The sequence below is a fragment of the Rhinopithecus roxellana genome, chromosome 20 (assembly GCF_007565055.1).
Source record: "Rhinopithecus roxellana isolate Shanxi Qingling chromosome 20, ASM756505v1, whole genome shotgun sequence".
NCBI lineage: Eukaryota > Metazoa > Chordata > Mammalia > Primates > Cercopithecidae > Rhinopithecus > Rhinopithecus roxellana.
The window spans coordinates 64,433,513-64,456,270 of NC_044568.1; the positions used below are offsets into that span (position 1 = coordinate 64,433,513).

At 50.6% G+C, this 22,758-nt stretch overlaps 1 protein-coding gene and 4 non-coding genes across 7 annotated transcripts in view; 2 read left to right on the forward strand and 3 right to left on the reverse strand.

The window, feature by feature from the left end:
• VAC14 (VAC14 component of PIKFYVE complex) overlaps nucleotides 1-22,758 on the reverse strand; it is a 116,572-nt gene that overhangs the window by 88,744 nt on the left and 5,070 nt on the right. For all 3 annotated transcript variants that reach the window (XR_004055391.1, XM_030924710.1, XM_010382940.2), the window contains exons 2-9: nucleotides 12,023-12,173; nucleotides 11,507-11,674; nucleotides 10,584-10,646; nucleotides 9,920-10,027; nucleotides 9,248-9,357; nucleotides 8,838-8,944; nucleotides 7,705-7,839; nucleotides 6,626-6,775 (exon numbers count right to left, since the gene is read on the reverse strand). Coding sequence is in view for 2 of the 3 variants with exons in the window: in XM_030924710.1 (XP_030780570.1) it covers nucleotides 6,626-6,775; nucleotides 7,705-7,839; nucleotides 8,838-8,944; nucleotides 9,248-9,357; nucleotides 9,920-10,027; nucleotides 10,584-10,646; nucleotides 11,507-11,674; nucleotides 12,023-12,173 (992 nt within the window). In the remaining variant the exon portion in view is untranslated. The remainder of the gene's footprint in view (nucleotides 1-6,625; nucleotides 6,776-7,704; nucleotides 7,840-8,837; nucleotides 8,945-9,247; nucleotides 9,358-9,919; nucleotides 10,028-10,583; nucleotides 10,647-11,506; nucleotides 11,675-12,022; nucleotides 12,174-22,758) is intronic.
• On the reverse strand, nucleotides 4,047-4,117 carry TRNAG-GCC. The gene has a single exon. It is a non-coding gene; the product is annotated as a tRNA-Gly (tRNA).
• On the reverse strand, nucleotides 4,864-4,934 carry TRNAG-GCC. The gene has a single exon. It is a non-coding gene; the product is annotated as a tRNA-Gly (tRNA).
• Nucleotides 14,505-14,575, forward strand: TRNAG-GCC. Its single transcript has one exon. It is a non-coding gene; the product is annotated as a tRNA-Gly (tRNA).
• TRNAG-GCC lies at nucleotides 15,219-15,289 on the forward strand. Its single transcript has one exon. It is a non-coding gene; the product is annotated as a tRNA-Gly (tRNA).

Genomic DNA, 22,758 nt, shown 5'->3' on the forward strand with positions numbered 1-22,758 from the left:
AAAAGTTTTAAATTATACAAGTAAAATATATCCTCATTCTAAAATTTTCAAACAAAGCAAAACCTCTTTCTGTCCTTAATCTTCAATCTTACTTTTCTCTACCTACAGGTCACTGCTCCCTGGGGTAGGCAAGTCTCCTGCGCTGGCTTGTGCTGTCCTACTTCTTATTTTGTAAACATAAATGGGATTACAGTGTATTTTTTGCAACTTGCATTTTTCAGTCTATCCTATGGCTTAGAGCAGTGCTATTCTAGGTGCGGGCCACAGACCTTTTCTCCTAGTAAAGGGGGCCTTTATTTCCATGTCCATACTGCCGTCTGTCCCCTGTAGACCCAGGATGCAGCTCAGAGGGGACAAGGGCAGCTGTGGCACGGGGCTGGGCCCGCTGAGATGCTCGTCCTCCTAGCGCCAAGGCCCAGGCAGCCTGGGGTCTGTCTGCTAGACCAGGGCCTGGGGAAAGGTGAGGAAAAGCTGGGGAAAGCTGGGCAGGATAGACTGGAACAGTAGCCAGGACTCCATGCCCCTGGAGGGCATCTTTTAGAAATACCCACATTTATAGATGAAATAATGTGGCATCAGAAACTGGCCTCAAATTAATTTAGATTGTCTCCTGATTTTCACTCTTACATCTCTCCTGTGCTTCCATGCAGGGTGGGACTCCTGAGGGGAAGGATTGGGCACTTCTTATTTTAATAGGTATTGTCCTTTAGGAAGGTTCTACCAATTTATACGTATTTGCAAATCAGAAGAGCAGTCACTCCTTCTAAAGCCTTCTAAAGCCTCACACAGGAATATCAGTATCTTTTTCTTTTTCTTTTTTTTTGAGACGGAGTCTCGCTCTGTCGCCAGGCTGGAGTGCAGCGGCGCAATCTCAGCTCATGGCAACCTCTGCCTCCCGGGTCCAAGTGATTCTCCTGCCTCAGCCTCCCGAGTAGCTGGGACTACATGCACCTGCCACCGCGCCTGGCTAAATTTTTGTATTTTTAGTAGAGACGGAGTTTCACCATATTGGCCAGGATGGTCCCCATCTCCTGACCTCGTGACCCACCCACCTCGGCCTCCCAAAGTGATTAGTAATCTTTTACGTTTGCTAACTGGATGAGTAAAAAAGATACCTTTCTTTTCTTTTCTTTCTTTTTTTTTTTTTTTGAGACGGAGTCTCACTCTGTTGCCCAGACTGGAGTGCAATGGTGCCATCTTGGCTCACTGCAACCTTTGCCCTCCAAGTTCAAGCGATTCTCCTGCCTCAGCCTCCCGAGTATCTGGCATCATAGGTGGCTGCCACCGTGCCCCGCTAATTTTTTGTATTTTTTAGTAGAGACAGGGTTTCACCATCTTGGCCAGGCTGGTCTTGAACTCCTGACCTTGTGATCTACCTACCTCAGCCTCCCAAAGTACTGGGATTATAGTGTGAGCCACTGCCCCTGGCTGATACTTGCTTTTCTTTGCAATTCTCTAATTTCCAGTCAAACGGAGCATCTTTTGTTCTCTTGTGTATCTTGTGTATGAATTCCCTCCTCAGAGAACTGTAGCCTAACACGGTGCTTGTGGGCAGAGACTCTGCAGCCTTTTGGCCTGAGTTTGGGCCCTGACTCCCCCTACCTTCTCGCTGTGTGACCTTGGGCAAGTCACTTGACTTTGCTTCCCTTTCTTCATCTGTACAATGGGGTAATGACAGTACCTATACCCTAAGCTTGCTATGACAATGAAAGAGCTAACATTTGTTAGGTGTTTAAAATAACACCCGCCATATCGTAAGAGCCATGGTGGCTTTTTTATTTTGTTTTTTAGAAATGGGGTCTCATTCTCTCCCCCCAGGCTGCAGTGGCGTGATCATGGCTCACTGCAGCCTCAAGCTCTTGGGCTCAGGAGATCCTCCTGCCTCAGCCTCCCAAGTAGTTGGGACTAAAGGTATGTGCCACCTCGCCCAGCTAATTTTTTAAAATTACTATTTTTGTAGGGCAGGGTCTCTCACTTTGTTGCCCAGGCTGGTCTCGAACTCCTGGCTTTAAGCAATCCTCCTGCCTCAACCTCCCAAAGTATTGGGATTACAGGCATGAGCCACAGCATCTGGCCCATTTGCTACATAAAAGATTAATAGCCCTGTCATGGACTTTCACGTTTTTCTTCCATTTTTTTCTTCTGACTTAAAGGAGCTCTTTCTTGTGTCTGGATACTAACTCTTTAATGACAAAATACATTGCAAATATCTTCTCCCAGTCTGGGTCTTGCCTTGTAACTTTTAACCTTTTTTCAGCTACACCAATTTTGTTTTGTTTTGAGATGGGGTCTCGCTATATTGCCCAGGCTGGACCCAAATTCCTGGGCTCAAGGTATCCTTCTGCCTCAGCAATCTGAGTAGCTGGGATTAAAGATACGTACCACCACACCAGCTTCAGCTTTTAATTTAAATATGGTGTGTTTCAACCTTTTTTTTTTTTTTTTTGAGATGGAGTTTTGCTCTGTCGCCCAGGCTGGAGTGCAGTGGCACGATCTTGGCTCACTGCAAGCTCCGCCTCCCAGGTTCACGCCATTCTCCTGCCTCAGCCTCCCGAGCAGCTAGGACTACAGGTGCCCGCCACCACGCCCAGCTAATTTTTTGGTATTTTTAGTAGAGATGAGGTTTCACCGTGTTAGCCAGGATAGTCTCGATCTCCTGACCTCGTGATCCACCCGCCTTGGCCTCCCAAAGTGCTGGGATTACAGGCGTGAGCCACCGCGCCCGGCTTTTTTTTCTTTTTTAAATAATTTTTGCTTGTGGTCCTTGTTTAAAAAATTCTACCAGGGTTGTTTTTTTTTTTTTTTTTGAGATGGAATTTTGCTCTGTTGCCCAGGCTGCAATGGTGTGATCTCGGCTCACTGCAACCTCTGTCTTCCAGATTCAAGCAATTCTCCTGCCTCAGCCTCCCAAGTAGCTGGGACTATAGGCGTGCACCACCATGCCAGGCTAATTTTTTGTTTTAGTAGAGATGGGGTTTCACCATGCTGGCCAGGCTGGTCTCGAACTCCTGACCTCAAAGGATCTGCCTGCCTCGGGCTTCCAAAGTTCTGGGATTACAGGCATGAGTCACCGTGCCCAGCCATAAACATGTATTAAAACAATCACTGAAGCACCCGTTAGTGTTTGTCATGTGCTAAGTGATTTACATGCAAAAATTTTGTCTGAAACACACAACCATAGTATAGGTTAGGTATTATTACCACTGTTACCCTACTTAACAAATAAGAAATCTGAGGTTTAGAAAGGGCAGGCAGCTGTCTGACGGGAACAGATATAAAGTCAGCAGGACTCATAGGCTGGTTGTTCAGACCCCAGAATCTCTGCTGCCATTCCTGAGACAATCAGGACACGTCCTGGAGAGGACCAGGCTGGACAGGCTAAGTGCCCTAAGAACTCAGAACCAGGGAAAGGGCACTGTGCTGTGGATGGCCCCAAGTGACAGGCCAAGGCGGAGTCGGAGTAAGTGAAGAGGCACAATGAGGGGCTGCCTGACTGGAGGCCCTGTGGTTAGAGGAGGAGGGAGGAGATCCAGAGGGTGGGGCAGGGGTGCAAATGTGCACACACACAAAGGTTCTTGCCTGGAGGTGTGCCATGAGGAATGTGGTGCTGTCCCGGATCAGCACAAGTAAACAAGGAAGGCCAGGCAGGAGGTCCTGTCTCCAGCCAGGTGGAACAGGGTGGGAACAGAGGGAACAGAGAGAGAAGAGTGAGCAGGAGAGGCTGTGATGAACCTGTCCCTGACCAGCAAAGCCATCTCTGTCTTGCGGCTGGCGGGGACTTTCTCCTGGGCACCTTGGTAAAAGACTAGTGATTAGTTAGTTACAAGCTAAGCTGGGCTGACAGTGGATGTAAAGGCCCCAAATTAGCTGTTAGCATCTCTGGGAACTTGTACAAAGTGAGCTTTTCATCTGCTGAAATGCTGTTTATGAGGCAGTAAAATCCAGAGCAAAGAGGCATGAATGTATCCTGGTTAGGGTAATACTCTCCTGGGCAAGCAGCTGTGTGAAAAAATGCTCAGGAAAACCATTTAAAAAGGTAGACAGGATGCACTGGCCAGGAATCGAACCCGGGCCTCCCGCGTGGCAGGCGAGAATTCTACCACTGAACCACCAATGCTCCAGCTGGCAGAGATGTTTTTAGTTGAGGCCACGACCCACAGGATGGAGTGGTTCCTTTCTAGCGGGCTCGACTTCTTGCCACATAAGCAGAAAGGTGGCAGGGGCTGCTGGGTTCTAATTTAAAGGAATAGGCACTGACTTTTTTTTTTTTAATTGAGATATAATTCATATAAGATTTCACGTAACAAAAAATTCACCATTTTCAAGTGTTCAACTAGGTATAGCACATTTACGAAGTTGTGCACCCATCACCTCTATTTAATTCTAGAACATCTCCATCACCCCAAAAAGAAACCAGGCATCTGTGAGTAGCCAGTCCCAATTCTCCTTTTCTTCAAACCCAGGCAATTGTTACTCTATCTTCTGACTATGGATTAAGAGGCACTGTGAACTTCAAACAAACAGCAGAAGGTGAAGCTGTGTAAGTTCTATGATCTTAACTATGTAAATATATTAAAAACTGGAAAAAATACGTCAACATTTGAATACTCATTGCCTGTTGGGGATAGTCTTGTTTCTTTGCATTTTTCTCTCCTTTCCAAATTTTCTAAAATGAGAATTAGAAAACAAAAATCAAACACTCCTATTTCAGTGAGAGGTCACAAAATATGTATCCCCGAGTCTTCCACTTTCTCCCAGTAAAAAAGCTCCTCCCTTTGAAGGCCCACACTAGCTTATCTCTCCAAGTTAACTTATTTCTCCAAGTTTTCTTTTTCCAGGAGCTGCCAAAAGGTTTGCAGCTGCTGCATTGGCCGGGAATCGAACCCGGGCCTCCCGCGTGGCAGGCGAGAATTCTACCACTGAACCACCAATGCTCCAGCTGAGTGCTGTTCTGCCTCCAGCTGTGTTGTTGCTCTGGCTCACAGTTGTGCTGGCACAGCTGTAACCTGACACCTGAGATGGGTCCAGCATGGACAGCTGCTGGATTTTACCAGCCAAACCCATGGGAGGAGGTGGGGCATGCATGCCTGACATTCTGCTCAGCTGTACAAAAGTACATGAATGGCAATGGGAGAATTCTCAGCAATTCTTTTGGCTCCTGTGGGCAGGTTCCAGACCTTACTCTGTTATCCTTAAAGATCTGAGTAGGTTATACCTCAGTTTATTCTCTGGCTGCTTCGGCAAAGGAGGACATTACCCCAAAGCTGATCAGTGACCTCTTGGTGAGGACAGAGACCCAAGAAATATGAAAGCATCAGGGTTCTAGATAATATTTGGAGTCAAATTCCAGATGCCAGTCGTCATAAATGTGTTTTTGTTTTGTTTTGTTTTGAGACAGGGTGTTTCTCTGTTGCCTGGGTTGGAATATAGTGGTGTGATCATAGCTCACTGCAACCTCTGCCTCCTGGGCTCCTGGGCTCAAGTGATCCTCCCACTTCAGCCTCCTGAGGAGCAGGGACTATAGGCACGCACCACCACACCCGGCTAATTTTTGTAATTTTTTTTTTTTTTTTTTTTTTTTTTGAGACGGAGTCTTGCTCTGCCGCCCAGGCTGGAGTGCAGTGGCCCGATCTCAGCTCACTGCAAGCTCCGCCTCCCGGGTTTATGCCATTCTCCTGTCTCAGCCTCCCGAGTAGCTGGGACTACAGGCGCCCACCTCGTCGCCCGGCTAGTTTTTTGTATTTTTTAGTAGAGACGGGGTTTCACCGTATTAGCCAGGATGGTCTCGATCTCCTGACCTCATGATCCGCCCGTCTCGGCCTCCCAAAGTGCTGGGATTACAGGCTTGAGCCACCGCGCCCGGCTGTAATTTTTTTTTTTTAGAGATGGGGTTTTGCCATGTTGCCCAGGCTGGTCTCAAACTCCTGAGTTCATGCAGATTGCCTCAGACTCCCAAAGTACTGGGATTACCCAGCCTAGTCATAAATGCGGTTTCTTATAATGTGGTTTTCTTTACCTTACAGGTAAACAAGAAAATTATGTTAGAGGAGTCTGAAAGGAGAGCAGAGCAATTTCACTTTTTAAAGGCACTTATTTGGGCAATAGAATTTTCAAGTACAGAATCAATCGAAGCTAGAGCTTTCTTAACCCTCCCACCCTGAGAATGACCCGCATGGTAGGCAGCCAGGCTTCTGGGTGGCTGGATGTCCACAGCCAAGAATCAAGTGCTGAGTCCTGGTACTCCTCCCACACTTCAAACCTTCCTGCCCTGAAAACAACTATTTCCTGTAGCCGGACCCAGGAAAAAGATGAAGGAAAGACTTCATGGTCTTTGAGGCAGTAAGGGTTAAGATCATGGCTGCTGGAGGCAGCCTGCCTGGGTTCCAATCCGGTTCCAGCCTTCACCAGCTGCGAGTGTGTGGCCATTCTGCTCAGCTTCCCTGTGTCCTGTCTGCAGAATGGGGGAGAACCACCTCTGCCACTGCGCTGGGTTGCTGCTACAATTATGTGAGTGACATATTATATATGTCTTGGTTGCTTAAGTGAGGCTCCAAGGCAAGTCCTATGACTTCTGGCTTCCCGGGCCGCCAACAGGAGGTGAGGGGTAGGGGTGGAGTCCACTCACCACTGGCTGTGCCCTCCTGCTTTGGCAGGGCATCGTCAGGGGCAGGGTCTGCCTGCCTCTGCCCGGCTCTTGGCTCATCCGGCTCGTCGTCCTCGGGGGTGACCAGCTTCATCAGGCTCTGGTTGCACACGTTGGCCACCTCTTTGATGCCTGAGTCCACTGATGTAAGGAGCATCATCTGGTTTGGATGCCTATCCCTCCAAATCTCTTGCTGAAATGCGATTCCCAGTGTTGGAGGTTGGGCCTGGTGGGAGCAGTTTGGGTCATGGGGGTGGATCCCTCATGAATGGCTTGGTGCCCTCCCCATGGTACTGAGTGAGCTGAGTGAGTTCTCCCTCTATTATTATTCGTGTGGGGGCTGGTTCTTTGAAAGAGCCTCCCACTCCTCTTGCTCCCTCTCTTGCCATGTGACCTGCTGGCTTCCCCTCTGCCTCTGCCATGACTAAAAGCTTCCTGAGGCCTCACCAGAAGCCAAGCAGATGCTGGCACCATGCCTCCTGTACAGTCTGCAGAACCAGGAGCTGAAGAAATCCCTTTTCTTTATAAATTACCCAGCCTCAGGTATTCCTTTATAGCAACACAAAATGGGTTAATATAGAGTGGTCCCAGGCAGAGGCGGCTTCTCTGAACCTGGTATTCCTAGTCTGGAGCTCAGTCGTCTCAGGGCTACGTTAGGCAGACGGGCTGTCCGAACTGAGTCCCTGCTCTCCTTGCCATACTGGTGCCCCCGTGAAATGTGCATATTTCTTCTCTTAGGACCCCTTCCTAAACCCTCCCACCAATGGGATTTCCCCAGCCCAAGGTCGGGCAGTGTGAGCTCAGAGGGTTGGAACTTTGGGGCCTGGGAAAGCTGCTCCAGATCTGCAAGTAACCAGGCAAGGTGTGGGGACAGCCAGCATCAACCCCAGGTCCCCGGCTTTCTCAGTCCATGTTTGGCTCCACCTCTTTTTCCCAAGCTGCTAGGGACTATGGAAGTGTGACAGATCCTAAGACAGCCCCCAGCCCCCAGTGCAGGGTCCCTCAACTTCATAATCCCTTTGGGGCTTCTCTCAACTCTTCTCTCCCAGAGAAAAGGATACTTTTCTTGCGGTCATCGTAGGCCAGGCAGGGCAAGACAGCAGTCAGGATCCCAGAGGAGTAGGGCAGCATGACGCGGCCCGCCAGCTGGATGAACTCCCGCATCCAGCACATGGCTGTCAGCTGGATGAGGTCATCTGGAAGGGGAATCAGGGGGTTCAGCGCAACCCAAGTGCTCCCTCCCACTGACCATACACATGGGATGGGGCTGGCGGCCTGTGGAACCCAAGAGCTTGACGGCTTCCAGCCTCACCAACGCTCTACTACCTGTGTGCTTTGCCTTCCAAAGGTGGAGACACAGACTGGGACAGAGCTACAATCCTGTGCTAGACTGTAAGGGCAGCTGCATCCCTGACCCTCTGCACTGGGACTCTGCTCCTCCTCTCATCAAGAAGTGGAATTAACTTCTCCACCCCTTGAATCTGGGCTGGCCTTGCTTCTTTGGCCAATGGGACATGGTGGAAGTCACGATGTGGCTGGTTCAAGCCTAGGCCTCAACAGGCCTTGCTCACTTCTACTGTCTGTCTTGGAATCCCACTGATGCCAAATGAGCATGCCTAGGCTAGCCTGCTGGACGATGAGACACGTACTGCCCCCACGGTCCCAGCATAACATGAGCCAGACAACTGCCAGACATGAGCAAGGCCACTGTGGCCCATTGACTCCAGCAACCCTACAGTTAATAGCAGGTACTTGACTGAGCCCAGCCAAGCCTGGCCCAGGTGAGTGGAACCACCCAGGTGACCCACAGACTCATGGTAAGTGACTGTTTTTTAGGGAATGACGTTTTGTGGTGGTTTGATACTCAGCAGAAGTGAACAGATACATAATCCCAAGCTCCAAGCATTTCAAGTCTCAGGGCTAAGGCCAAGTTCGCCAGCAAGGAAACCTCCAGATCTTACTCCACAGAGGCCACACACACCAGGTGAAAGGACCTCTGTGCCTCTGTAGTGACAGAACCCAGACCTCCCTCTGAGAGACCCGGCACTCCACCTCTCCCAGGGCCTGGTGTCACACTGGCTAACACTCTTTCCAGGAATCTCTCCTACCCCCTCACTGAAGCTGAGATGGTGAAAGGTGTTTCTGCGGAGGTGGCAGTGGCAGCCGTGGCTGTGGGCCCTCCCCCTACACTCACCCGTGGTCTGGCAGTGGATCACCAGGATGTTGGCCATCTCAGCAAACTTCACACTGGAGGGGTTCTTCTTAATTTCTTTTAAGAATTCTCCAAGAACAACCTCACACCTATAAGCAAGAACAGGAAAGTGGAAACAGCGAGAGTCAGCCAGGGTGGAGCAGTCTCAACCAGCCCCATTTCCGTGCTGGGTCAGCCACCCAGAGGGCGGTTTGGCTTCTGGACTTGTCACGTGATCATTTTCAGATGCTGGGGGTTGATGGGCTCTTGGCTCCCCAAAGCGGGAAGCACAAAAGCCAGGAAAAAGAGCTAACTTCCTGCCCTCCTGCTGCTGCCTGTCTGTGGGCATGAAGTGCACCGGCACAGCCAGGGGTGGCAGCAGGTGGCAGCTTCCTGTCCCTCACGCCACTCACATTTTGCGAATCTCTTTGCCATTGTCGCCCAGGATCTGGAAAAGTCCATCCAGGATCTCCGGCAGGTAATCCAGCAGGTTAATGTCTGGCACCGACTCCAGAACCAGGATCTGACCAGGGGAAGGAAACAGGAGGGGAAGTCACACTAGCTCCAGAACCCTGTCTCCCGCTTACCAAGCCTCTGGGACTGGGCCGTGGGAAGGGGACCCTGCGGAGACAGCACTGTCCTGCAGTGCAGGCATCCCACGGGGGAGGAGGGTGCTGGCAGAGACAGCCAGCATTTTTTGTTAAATGTGCAGGGGAATGGCAATTTGACTAAGGAAATTCGGATGCCCAGGGGAGAAGGGGATGGATAGGGAAGGACAGACAAGGCTAGAAAAAGTGAGATTGCTGAAAGTAGCACTGCTGGCTTTAAAGAGAAACCCGGGTGTTTTCTGGGACAAGGAAAGAACTGAATCCCCTTCAGGGACAACAAGAACTGGACCCCTTTAGGGCCAACATGGTGGGTTTCGGGGGCAAAGCTGAATAAGGCGTTTTTGAATGATCAGGTGTTAATGGCTATTCGAGGGAGAACATGGAGGGTTCCCATAGCCAAAGGACCTGACAAGAGTGTGCTAGAGAGCAGATTTTCCAAACTGGAGGCTGGAGAAACGGTGTCCGGTCAGGCCTTACCCAGGAGATGATGAACTGCCGGGCATACTGGTTGTTGGAGTAAATCCTCTCTCGCAACAAGGGGATGAAGCTCACCAGGTCAAACTTGTTGCTCTCAGTCACAATGTCCTGTGGATCGGAGGAAAGTGAGCTGCCAAGAGCCTGAGACCAGGGCTGCCTGACCTCGCTGAATCACTGGCCCAGGGCTGTCTCCAGCGCTCAGGCGGCCACCGAGGAAAACGGCAGATTCCGAGCTAGGCATAAGAGGTCTCTGGAGTATTCATCCTGTCCCAGTCCACGGGACATGCAAAATGGGTAGATCGAAAAGCAAGAATCAAAGTAGAGAGAATCAACTGAATGGCAAGACCCTGCTCTCTGTGGTCTGTATGGAATGTCCAGGCCCCTGCTGTCAGAGCCAGGGTGGTGTGGAAAGTGACAGGCAAGCTTCTTTGCTTTAGGTGATGGCAACAAAAGGGGACATTTCAGGTGACGGCACAGTTCTGGATTTGATAGTGGTGATCAAGCTCTATATTCTTGTCATAGAACTGCACACCAGGGAGTACATGTAAATTTAAAATATATTTTAAATTCAAGAAGAACATTCCCAATGACAAAATTTCTAAGCTGTACAGACAGATGGGAGAAATAGATTATAGAAATAAAAGTGGGGATGAAGTACAAATACCTTTAAAAGGCGGTCTAGGAGCTCAGATCCACTTTTCACATTGGGGTCTGGGTCAGCTGCCAGCTGCAAGAGGGCACAGAGAGGGGAGGGACAGAGAGGCGAGGGTCACGGTCGGATGCAAGAGCAGGTATTTCTTGCAAACCTGCAGCCGGGGCCTTGGTGCAGCCCGGAACATCCAGCAGGCCCCCCTTTCAGCAAACACATTTGAGAAGGGCTGGGAAAGCGGGAGTGGGGACAGTGGAGTTGGCTGATGAGCAGATTCAGGAAATACCCTTCTGTTCAGGGACTTCTCCTATGACCCGCTGGGGTTCCTGTTCCCTGTTGTGACTGGGTCACGGGGTCGCTTCCCGTCAGCCTTCCCCAGGGGTTTCCAATCTTAAAGCGCTGGGTCCTCGTTCCACTCCTGGAGGAGGGGACAGGGTAGCTGCGAGGCTGATACTCTAGAAACTTCCATGGCATTCTGCAGGGGCAGCAGCATTGCAGGGCTGCACCGCGCCTGGGAGGAGAACTCCACTAGGCTGCGAGAGGCACGGAGGAGAGCATGAGCTTTTTCTGGGGCACTTATGAGCTAGACTAAGCGTGGCCCTCCCTACAGGGGAAGTACGGTCTGGGTGATGGCTTCAGCATCATCTCCTTCTACCAGGGAGGCGAGTGTTTCACAGACGATCAGTTTCTCCCCTCTACTGTGTGAGAGACTGATACTTGCATCAAATGCCATCAAAATGAATTAAAAGAGAAATGAAAAAAGGTATAAACGCAAATCCATTAAAAATGATTAGATTCAACAGACAATAAGTGTCCCTTGCAGCCACATGCTTGTTTCCTCTGCTTGCATCTGGGAAAAGGGGTCCAAGGTTCCAGAAGGTCAAGTGAAGTGGGTGAACCAAGCGCAGCCCAGCGAGGAGGAGGAGGAGAGCGGTTACCTTGCTCAGCCCGTCAAAGAGAACGTTGAAGTGAGGCAGCACAGCGCCCCGGGCCACCTTGACAATGTTGTAGAGGGCCTCGCAGGCATAGTAGCGCAGTCTGCTATCTGCATCATTGAAGCAGGTCAGCACTGGCTCGATCAGCTCCTTCAGGTAGAGTCCTGAGTCCTGCAAGGGGGCAGGAGGAGCAGAAGACAGATCAGAATGGGTCGGAGCCCAGGCCCTGCAGCCTGCAGTGCCAGCTGACATCCCAGCTCCCTTGGAGGTGCTCAGGCCTTTGTGCCAGAGCTGGGCTCAAAGACCCTTCCCAAGTCTGCTTCCCAGGAGAGGGTCCATGCCTAGGGGACCAGGCTGCCAGGCCGCAAAGCCAGACTTGCTGGTCTCAGGTGTGGACAGAGTGGTAATAAAACACAGGTCTACAATGCCCTGCTGGGCCTTGAGAGGGAGGGCATCTGGATGGCTTGGTCAGCGTCAAGGCCGGGACTGGTATGTCTGTTCCTTGAGTGAAAGGCCCACCTTGCCCAGTGCGATGGAGCAGGCGGCCAGGCCGATGAGGCCCCCTTTCCGGCTGTGGGGGTGCTGAGACAGGGCAAACTCCTGGGACAGGGTCTGGATCACATGCTTGATTTGCACGGTATTGTTCTGGGCCACGAACTCCCGGACCAGCCTGGAGAGAGAGGAGAGAGGGGCTGTGGAAATCAGGCTACCTCTGCTGTGGCCTCCAGGGCCTGGGGCTGCAATGAGGAAGGGAGATGACCTGTTTGGAAAGAGGAATTGGGAGATGGGTGTCTCAGGGCAGGTCTCAGTTCTGTTGCTGGCTGAGCCATGGTTGTTTCCCTATTCTGGGTCTCAGTTTCCCTCTGTGTACAATGGAATAAGGAACAGTGGTGCTAGCTCACTTCTGGGAATCTCAGAGAATGCAAATGAATGTGTCACTGGGACCAAAAAAGTACAATGCATCATCTGTTGATCAACTGTCTTTATTCAACACTTACTCAGCTTTCCATCCGTGCATCTCAGAAACCCTCTGCGTCTGAGCGACTATTTCTAGGGACGTTGCTAGAATGTGTAATGGGTAAGATCCACATGCAAACAAATAGTTGTGGCAAAGTGGCGCCAGTGATATCACAGAAGCAAGAAAATGCAATGGGCTCCGTCTCCTCGGGCCGTCCAGGAGGGCTACAGGGAGGTGCCAGTTGAGTCAGATTTTAAAAACAGTAACAGGCACTTTCCAGGTAAAGAAAGGAAGGCAGGGCACCTCGGGCATAGGGAAGAATCAGGCCAAGGCCACGCAAGCTGACATGGCATATCTGGGACAGGACGAGGGTTCCAGCGTGTGGAAGGAATGGCCAGAGACAGGTAAGGAAACGATGAGCTGGTGGAAGTTTTCCAGCAAGGGATGACATGCTCAGCCCCATGTTCCAACTGGACATCTCCGGTGGTGGCTTGGAGAAGCAGGGCTGGGGCAGGCATGAGTTTGAGGGGAGACTGATGCTGGGGACGTTCAGGAGAACACTGTAGCTATGGGGTAAGGAGGTCCTGAAATGTGACTGAGGCAGTCGGAAAGAGCATCGGGGAATGTTTCTAGAATTAAATGGAAAAGCATTAATAGCTGATATAAGAGGGGAGAGGAGGGTAGGGTAGACGGTGTCCCCAAGGTGTCTCCCTGGGCAGTGACGCTGGTGGGGAGAGCAGCAGGTCGGAGGGAGGCTGCCTTTGTGGGAGGGAGTGGCTGCTGGTCACCCAGGGAGGATGACTCCCCAGGCAGGCCGGGCCCCTAGTGGTGGAGCTGAGGGAGGCCTGACTCCATGATAGACTAGTCTGTTTTCAGAGCCCCATGGATACGAAGGCCAGGCCTCTGCCCTCCCAAAGCTCACAGCATCTCTGGGGCGACAGGTCTCACATGGCATGTGGTGGCAGGATGCCCCAGATCACTGATGTAGAAGAGGCAGCTGGGGTGGTCAGGGAAGTCTGCCTGGAAGTGGGATGGAGCCGGATCTTGAAGGAGGCGGAAGGGAAAGAAACAGGCATTCCTGGCAAAAGGAGCCCTGCTGGCAGAGGTAAGGATGCGGAAGTAGGCACCCTTGTCCAGGGCCCCAGAGAACAGAACAGCAGCGGGATGGGCTGCTGGTGGTAACCTGGGAATCCCCAGTTAGAAGAATAGATTTCATGTACCAGGGAGCGGCGCATATGAAAGGCTGTCTTAAGGAGCCTGGATATGCTTGCGAGATGAGGACAGGAGGCGTGAGGGATGACACTGGTGGAGCCACTGAAGGTGGAAAAACGGCAGTCTAGAGACCTCAGCCTTAAAAAGTAACTGCAGGCACTCTCTCTCCTTGCTTTGCATCCAATCATGGCAGTTATCTTGCTCACCTGTTCCACAAATGAGGTCTCAAGTTGACTTGAAGAATTTTAAGAATAATCATGTCCAAAAGGTGTCCATTAGTCTGTGTGGTTCCAGCTCAGGCGCTTTCTACTAATCAGAGCTAGGACTTTCTAGTAATTAAAAACAAATGTGCTGTCCTGTGAGACAGTGAGCACTCCTGCAAAAAGGCTGTTCAAAGAGGGACCGGGCAGTGGTTTGGTAAAGATTTAATACAGCCAATCACATGGAGCACCTATCATGCGCCAGGCACTGTTCACGCAAGAGGTGACAAAATAGGTCTCGCTCTGGGGTGGTGGACGTTGGAGAGGAGATGGATGCTTCAGGAAGGAGCTGTACAAGTGGCCTGTGAGTTGCCCCTTGCTTTGATCTTTATGGGGATGGGCCTGTGGATGAACCCAGGGCCTCTGGACAGAAGGTGAACTCCAGTTCATAGGCCCCAACTCTCAAAGCAGTGTACTAAGGCGGGGCAAGGATGGTTCTACATCAACTTGTCTGGTCTCCCAAACTGGACAAACCAGCCAGGTGAGACCCAATCATCTGTCAGAGTGCCTAAGTATTGACAGAGACAGGCCCTTGTCAAATGCCCTGCAGATGCTCTAGCAAACAGCTGGAGCATTGGTGGTTCAGTGGTAGAATTCTCGCCTGCCACGCGGGAGGCCCGGGTTCGATTCCCGGCCAATGCAATGCAGTGTTGCTTTTTCTGCCTTTTCCTGGCCAGTTTTCCTCACAGAGAGATCCTACTAGAGGAGCCAGTCTCCCCAACTACACGAGACCTGCAGCAGCCAAGGGTGCCCACAAATCTGGAACCACACTTCCCTGCTACATGCGCACTTGCGAGCTGCTGGGTTCTCCAGAGAAGCACTCTCTATGGCTGTGGAGCCATGAACTTGATGCCTGCACCTTGAGGGGACTCCTGTTGTGCTGTCCTCAGCCTTGGCCAGTCTTCCACAGGAAGCTGGAATGAAACCTGAGAACAGTAACACAGTTTAACACAAGACTACAGGCAGAATGTGGTGGGAGGACTCAAACATCAGAGGGGAAAAAAAGTCCCCCAAAGTTTTAATATACTTTTGCTACCAAGAAAGACTCAAGCTTTAGTTTCTGTTGCAAGGTCTGAAGGCAAATCAACTGCACACGCACACGCACACGCACACCCTCCTGCTTCCTGCCTTCTCCTCCTTTTCTGCAGCCTGAGTGCTCCATTCCTGCAACTGTGCTGATGTGGCAGCATCAGAGACTGGCTTCATATTCTACGAATCAACTTACACACAAGGAGGCACAGGAATGGGGTTAAAGGGAGGTGAGCACACAGCTGCTAACATCTGGGTATTGGTGGTTCAGTGGTAGAATTCTCGCCTGCCACGTGGGAGGCCCGGGTTCGTTTCCCGGCCAATGCAGCAGCAGCCCTTTTATTAATCCTAAGAGACTGAATTTGGGCTTTCACACTGCCTAAAGAATTTATAAATCCACTCTGAGAACTGAGAATGACTTGTTTCTAGTTGGATTTCAAATGCCTTTGATGAAAACACTTATTTTCCTAAATTGTGCAAAGATCTAGAACCTGGTCTCCTTGTTCTTGAAGAGTCCAGGATGTGGGATGCACCAAGGCCTGCTAGAGCAGCTGTGCCTCCCCACACCTGCCCAGACAGCCTGCCCAGGAAGCCAGGACATGTTTCCGCTTGGTACAAGTTACAGCGGCACTAGGAGTGGGAGTGGGGACATTCTCGGAGCTTCAGCAAGGGGTCCAAAGGAAAGCCAACCTGCACGGCAGTGCAGGCCACCCTGAAGCCACCTCCTCTCCTGTCTCCTTGTCTCAGGTCACAAACATTCCCCGAGCAATTGGAAAGGGGACTCCTCCTGTGCGGCAGCCAGTGGATGAGAGCTATTCCCTGCCCCCAAGGAGCTCTCTGCCAGGGTGGAAAGAGGGGCAAAGAAGAGAGGGCTTAAGGAATACTGTGTAAACAGAAAAAACACTTGGTCAGAAGAGTATGAGGTGAGCCGGGGCAGGCTGGAAAGAGAACGATCGGTGTCTGCCAGGCAGGGATGTACTAGGGCTCTATAAGGGTCAGCATTGTAGACGGGTTTTGAAGGATGAGGAGGTGTTCATTCTGGAGCTGGTGAGGCTGAGGCTGAACAAAGGCTCAGAGCAAAGAGGAGCAGGCATTTGATTTGGCAGAAACAAAAGCCACAGGCAACAGGGTTGGAAAAGTTGCTCCCAGTCATGCAGCAAGGGACCCTGGACACTTGGCAAAGGGACGGGCATTTAGCCCCAGTGGATGTGAGGAGCTAGAGAAGGCCATGAGCTCGCGATTGGTGTGAACTTTAGGAAGGGCAGTCTGCACCAGCAGGTGGTATGGGTCTGAATGGCGCGTAGGAAGCTTTGAAGCCTACGAGGAAAGCGGCTCTGATGTCGGAGTGACAGCCTGCAAGAGTAACAGGGCCTCCTGAGAGAGGAGACGGGAAAGGTGGATTTCTGTGCTGAGCATTCCCTCCCCACCCCTCATCTTCACAAAGAGCAAATGTCTCCCTGCTTGGCACCAGCCGGAAGGCCTCCCCCACCAGAGTCCCACTAGGACTCAATTCAGAGCACCCCAGGCCACTACAAAAATGACAGCCCATTCAGGCCCTGTGGCCCCAGGAACTCCAAGTTTCTACTGTCTCCACCACTGCACTTAAGGGTAGAATATTCTTCATCTCCAGGAAAACAGGCGTCAGGCAGACAAACAATGGCTGGAGGGCAAACCATGGAACCTGTCCTCACCAGTACGCCAGCCTGGAGAGCACCGGGTCTGGGGTCAACCCCTGGGCCACTGGCAGGAAGAATCTGTTCCATGAATCAAGCCCACTCTCCTTGTCTGACACTTGGGGCAAGCAAAACAGGGACAGGCCGACCTCTGCAGCCTTCCTGCCAGGCTCCCAGCACAGGCTTCTACTCCCGCCAGGCCTGCGTTCTTACTGCGCCCTGCCTGGCCCACTGCTGCACCTCCCATCTACCCACTCTCTAGAAAAGCTCCTGGTCCCTTCTACATTCTACCCAGCCCTCAAAGTTCAGCTCAAATCCAACCCCCTGCCTTTCCTGATGATCCCACGAAGTGAGTGCAGAAGGACTCAGGAGCCCTCATTCTGTGCCCAGCAACGTGCTGTGGAATGTCAGCAGGTAAATTCCTTCTAATTCCTTCTCATGCGTGATTCCTACCTTCACAATTTTTTTTTTTTTCCTTTGAGACAGAGTCTCACTCTGTGGCCCAGGCTGGAGGGCACTGGCATGATCTCCGCTCACTGCAGCCTCTGCCTCTTGGGTTCAAGTGATCCTCCTGCCTCAGCCTCCTGAGTAGCTGAAATCACAGGCGCCTGCCATCATTCCTGGCTAATTTTTTCTATTTTTAGTAGAGATGGGGTTTCACCATGTTAGCCAGGCTAGTCTCGAGCTCCTGGCCTCTAGTGATCCATCCACCTTGGCCTCCGGAAGTGCTGGGATTATAGGCGTGAGCCATCATGCCTGCCCCTCCACAACTTCTTGAAAAAGTACTTGAGGACTGGCACTATGCATCTGCATCTCTAGCACTAGGCCTCTCTCTGAGTCCAGAACTTTGCGTGCAGTAGGTGGGTAAACACTTGTCAAGACTGGCAGGGGTGACAGGCAGTCTGAGCTGCAGGGAAAACCTGGGGCAAAACCCCACACTGCCATATTGGTGACATGGGAGTGCTCTGCAAACCCAAACCTAACCTGCAGGTTAATCAATATCGCATTTGGACGGTCCTTGCCCTCCACTCTTATAGTCCAGGTTAGGAGGACCAAAGGGCACTATTACTAGGACCCAAAAATGCACACCAAGAAGGGCTCAGGTCACCAGAGCTGTGGCTGGTGGTCGGGGAAAGGTGCACAGGCTTGGATGACGCCCGAAGGGCAGCTGAAGGCGTGCTCTAACCCCTCACTAGGTGCTCCAGAACTGCCCTAGTCAGCCAGCCTGTGGTGTAGTCTCTACTTCACAAGGCAAGTGCAGAGACAAAAAAAGCAACTACAAGGGGAAGCAGAGTAAGTGAAGTTGAAAACCTGGGCACTCCCAGTTCCAGGTTTAGTGTCTCTTCAAAAGACCACACTATCCCTTCTTTCATCTACAGGTTGCGAGCCAGAGGTGGGGGATCTGAGGCTGAACTAGCTTTGAAGTTAGTATCTGGCCCAGAAACTCTCACGATCACAAATCCCTGGAGACCTTCACTAATGTGAAGGTCATGGACATTGCTGTCTTATACACCAGAGGACAGAATCCACTTCTGCCTGGTTTCCTCCAAAAAGTTCTGAAGAACCCTGGCTGCAGAGGTATCCTCTAGACACTGCTCAGAGCCTGGGTTCTCAGCTGGCCAGTGGCATTGCAGGATGGCAGGAACAACCATGTCCCAGAAGATACAAGCCCCAAGGGGGGCCAGCGTCAAGCTTTTGACGCCACCCTCCATGTCTCAAAGACTGCCACACCGACTACCCACTCCCTGATAGGAGAAGCAGCCACGGACAGTGCAAGACACATCTGGACTTTCATGAGCCAAGGGAGAGCCTGGGGCCACCCAACACAGCCACAGGACCCCTTAGCTTAACTCTGTACCACAGAACGGTGACAGTCACAGGAGACTATCACAGGTCACACAAGGACTATTGAGTTGACCACTTCCTAAGCACTCACACTCTGCTGAGTATTCCAAGGGCCAATTATTCCTTAGGACACCTCCTTCTGTAGCTATTATTATTTTACTCCCATCTTCCGGATCTGAAACAGTCATAGAGAAATCAAGCCCCTTTCCTAGGGTCACGGAAGGTCTGAACCCTTGACATCTACCAAGTCCATATCCTTTCAACTATGTCACAGTCCCTCCCTCCCATCTCCCTAAGCCACTTCAGCTGCAAACCAATTGTACTGAATTACAGATGGCAATTCCCTTGTGCAGAACTAAGGCCAAGAGAAACGTAGCTTTCTCCATACACTTCCCCACAGTGCTTGGTCATCGTCAAGGCATTCCTCCCACACACAGGGAGTACAGATGAGGCGCCTACTTGAGATGTTTTGAAATGAGGCTCTAGCGCTGGTCTTCTGTGAACGCAGGAAGAGAGTAAGTAACCATCAGCTGAGCACTTACCACCTGCCAGGCAATGTGCTGCCTGCTTTACACACAGGGTCTAATTGAAACCTTAAAAGTACCATTATAACCATTTTACAGTTTGCAGAAACTGAGGCTCAGAGAAGTAAGAAACATACACAAAGTCATGCAAGTTGCAGATGATGGATTTTAAAATCAAATCTAGGCTTTTCTAACCCCAAGATCTAAAATGTCATCCATTATGTTACACTAGCCCCTCCCCAAACAGCACAGCTACCACCAGTGGGGTGCCCACTGTGTGCCAGGCACGTTGCATTTGTGATTTCGTTTAACTGCAATCCCATGCCATTTGGTGACGGCCCCATGTCCCAACCTCTGTCCTAGGTGGCAGAGGTTTTAGCCACTGAACTCAGGTTCCCATGTGTTCAGAGGGAATAGCCTCAGCTGTAGGTGGGTGATCATGACAATGACTTCAGAGGGCTTTTAGAGAATTGGATAATCACATTCTGTGCTCTGTACTGCACATGCTCAAGTAACAGTATTAGTGCAGAGTGAGAATGCAGAGACAAGCTGCAATCTTATACACACACACGAGGTTGCTGTCCGTTCCATACACGTTGGCTGGGCACCCACTACGCTCCTGGCTCCAAGACGGATGTAAAGATAAACCCACAGGTGACATTTATTCCTGTGATGTGAAACTTTCCCCATGGACTTGGGGCTGCTGCCTTTTCTTCCCCCTGGCAAGTCTAACCATCCATCCCAGTTCTCGCTGCAACACACCACACTCAGATGGCATATCCAGGCAGCAGCGTCCTAAAGAGGATCTGGGTAAACATCTCGGCCAGCTGCTTTGCCGAGTGTTTAAGTAATTTGGTTTCCACGTGTTAACCAGTCTCCAAAACTGAATGGGGAAGCGGAACATGTGTCCCTGAGGAAGGGCTCACGACCTTCTGAAGAGGCCTAGGAATGAACTGTTAAGAAATGAGCAGATGCGAAGTCGGAATGAGCACGTACTGAGCATACAGCGGATCCAACCAGTGGAAAAAACTACAAAGGAGAAGCAAGAGTTGGTGACAGCAGGAGGCTTGTTGTGATCTCAGGTGACAGTAGTTCTGACCACTGACAAATGCTTCCCTCAGACTGTAACAAAACAGCACTAATTTAAACATTGGGACACAATTCACATACCATAAATTCACTCTTTTAGAGTGCAGGTGTCAGCAGCCTTTTGTATATTCACAAAGTTGTGCAACCATCACCACCATCAATTGTAGAACATTTTTTTTTACCCTCCCCAAAAGAAACCCCGCACCCACCGGCAGTCACTCCCCATTCCCCCGAATCTCTTCCCCTGAGCCCTAGGCAACCCCGAGTCTACTTTCTGTTTCTACAGATTTGCCTATTCTGGCCACTTGATATAAATAGAATCATACAATATGTGGCCTTTTACGGCTGGCTTCTTTCACTTAGCATAATGTTTTCAAGGGGCTTTTTTTTTTTTTAGATAAGAAAACTGAGGCACAGAGAGGTTCAACCAGAGATCACAAACTCAAATGCTCACAGAGGCCAGGCAGGAGACACAGGGGAAAGCCCAGGAGGTAAAACAGGCTTGGGTTAATCTGCCAACAGGTGGCAAAGCTCCCGCCAATTTGCTCTGCAGGAACGCGGGCCACATCTCCCAAGTCTATAAGATAATCCAGAAACCTGAATTTCACTGTGAAAGTTCTCAATTTAAAATACTTTGTGATTCAGGCCAAATCAAACAGGTCTGCGTGTAGGTCACAGCCCCTAGGGGCCAGCCTGTGACCCCGGGATTAAACAATTTAAACAGGGTCCTACTGCTGATAAACGGCCAAGCTAGGTGGAATTCTGACCCGCACTCCAAAAATTACCTTGAGTCACTGGGTACTAAAAACAGTTATGTGCCATATAAGGACATTCTGGTCAACAACAGACTGCATATTCCACAGTGGTCCCGTAAGATGATAAAATTGTATTTTTCCTACACTATTTCTATGTTCAGATATACTGGGGTACACACATACCACTGTGTTACAACTGCCTAAGTACTCAGCAGGCACATGCTGTGCAGGTTTGTAGACTAGGGACAATATGCTCGACCATACGGCCTAGTGTGTGGCAGGCTGCACCATCTAGGTTTGTGCGAGTAACTCTATGTTGTTCACACAATGATGAAACTGCCCAACAACACATTTCTCAAAATGTATCCCCCTGAAGCGACACAGGACTCTGGCACCTTCCCCACAGCGGTGGTCGGCTCCAAAGAGCCAGGTCAGCTTTTACCTGTTCAACTTTCATGTTCACAGAGCTCCAGGGACTCGCCTCCCCCACAGCCAGCAGGCAGGGAGGCGTGATTCAGGAGCTCTGCTCCAAGCAGCCCTCCCTGGGGCTTTGGGCTCTCAGGGGGCATGGCCTGGGCCACCTAGCAGGGCATTTACATATGCTGGCTTTTGAACTCCAAGTTCAAAGACAAGATCAGGTGCATTCAGGGAGGTAGGACCACAGACGGAACTCAAAGCTCAGGACCACTAGAGACTTGACCATGAGTGGCGCTGTCTCTCCCAGCCAGCAGTGAGACAGTGGGGGCCCTGCCTCCATGACGCCTTGCAAAGCGAGCACCCACCACACTGATCTGACTGCCTGCTAGCATTTCTCCCCAACGTTAGACTCTTCTGGGAAGACAGCCTAGCATCTTCCCGCCCTTTTCATTATGACTGATCAATGACTATATTAAAATTGAAAACCCACAAAACCTGCAACAGCCATGATAAAAATCCTAACCTGACTGCCGTATCTTACAGGAAATTGTGTGGTCCTGTGGGAATAAGGCTGTAGGGGCAAAAGTTCTCCAGGACTTTGCACAACTGTCTCCCAACATTTAGCCAGTTAGTGTGGTCACTTAACACCACACTGGTGGTTTCAAGATTCTGGATCCGGGGGTCCTTCAGGTGAGGCAAGCATCCATCTCCTTGCATTTTTAGTGCCTGAGAGGCCTGTCATCATGATACAACCCCCTCTTATTAGTGGTTTTAACTCCTCACTGGAACCCATAGGCAGGACTGGCTCTGTTACCCGAGCTCTGGAGAACTCAAAGTGGCAGCTAAAACCACTGTGGAGAATTTCAAGTATGAAATTCCTTTTATTCTAAGTATGTCTCCTTTTTGGTAGGGAAAACCAGTCATGCAGTGGGAACGTCTTCTGAGACACATGAACCTGAGTTTTCTAGCTAGGTTCTAGCTGTGAAACCATGGGAAGATTACTTAACCTCAGTGAGCCTGTTTCCTCACCTGTGAAACGGGGTGACACCACCACGTTCACAGGGCAGCCCCGCAAAGTAGACGAGATGAGGGGTATATGATGGCCAAACAAAAGGAAGCTTTCCTATATCCTCCCAACCATCCAAAATGGGGCAGACAGCACGTTATATAAATGAGATGAGGGGTATACGATAAATGAGATGAGGGGTATACGATAAATGAGATGAGGGGTATACGATAAATGAGATGAGGGGTATATGATGGCCAAACAAAAGGAAGCTTTTCTGTATCCTCCCAACCATCCAAAATGGGGCAGACAGCACTTTATATACGTGCACTCTCAGGCTTCACTATGATCACTGTGATAGACTGAACAGTCCCCCAACCCCCAGATTCATATATTGAAATTCTGATGCACAGTGTGATTGGATTTGGAGAGAGGGCCTATAAGGAAGTAATTAAGGTTAAAAGAGGTCGTAAGGGTGGGGCCCTTG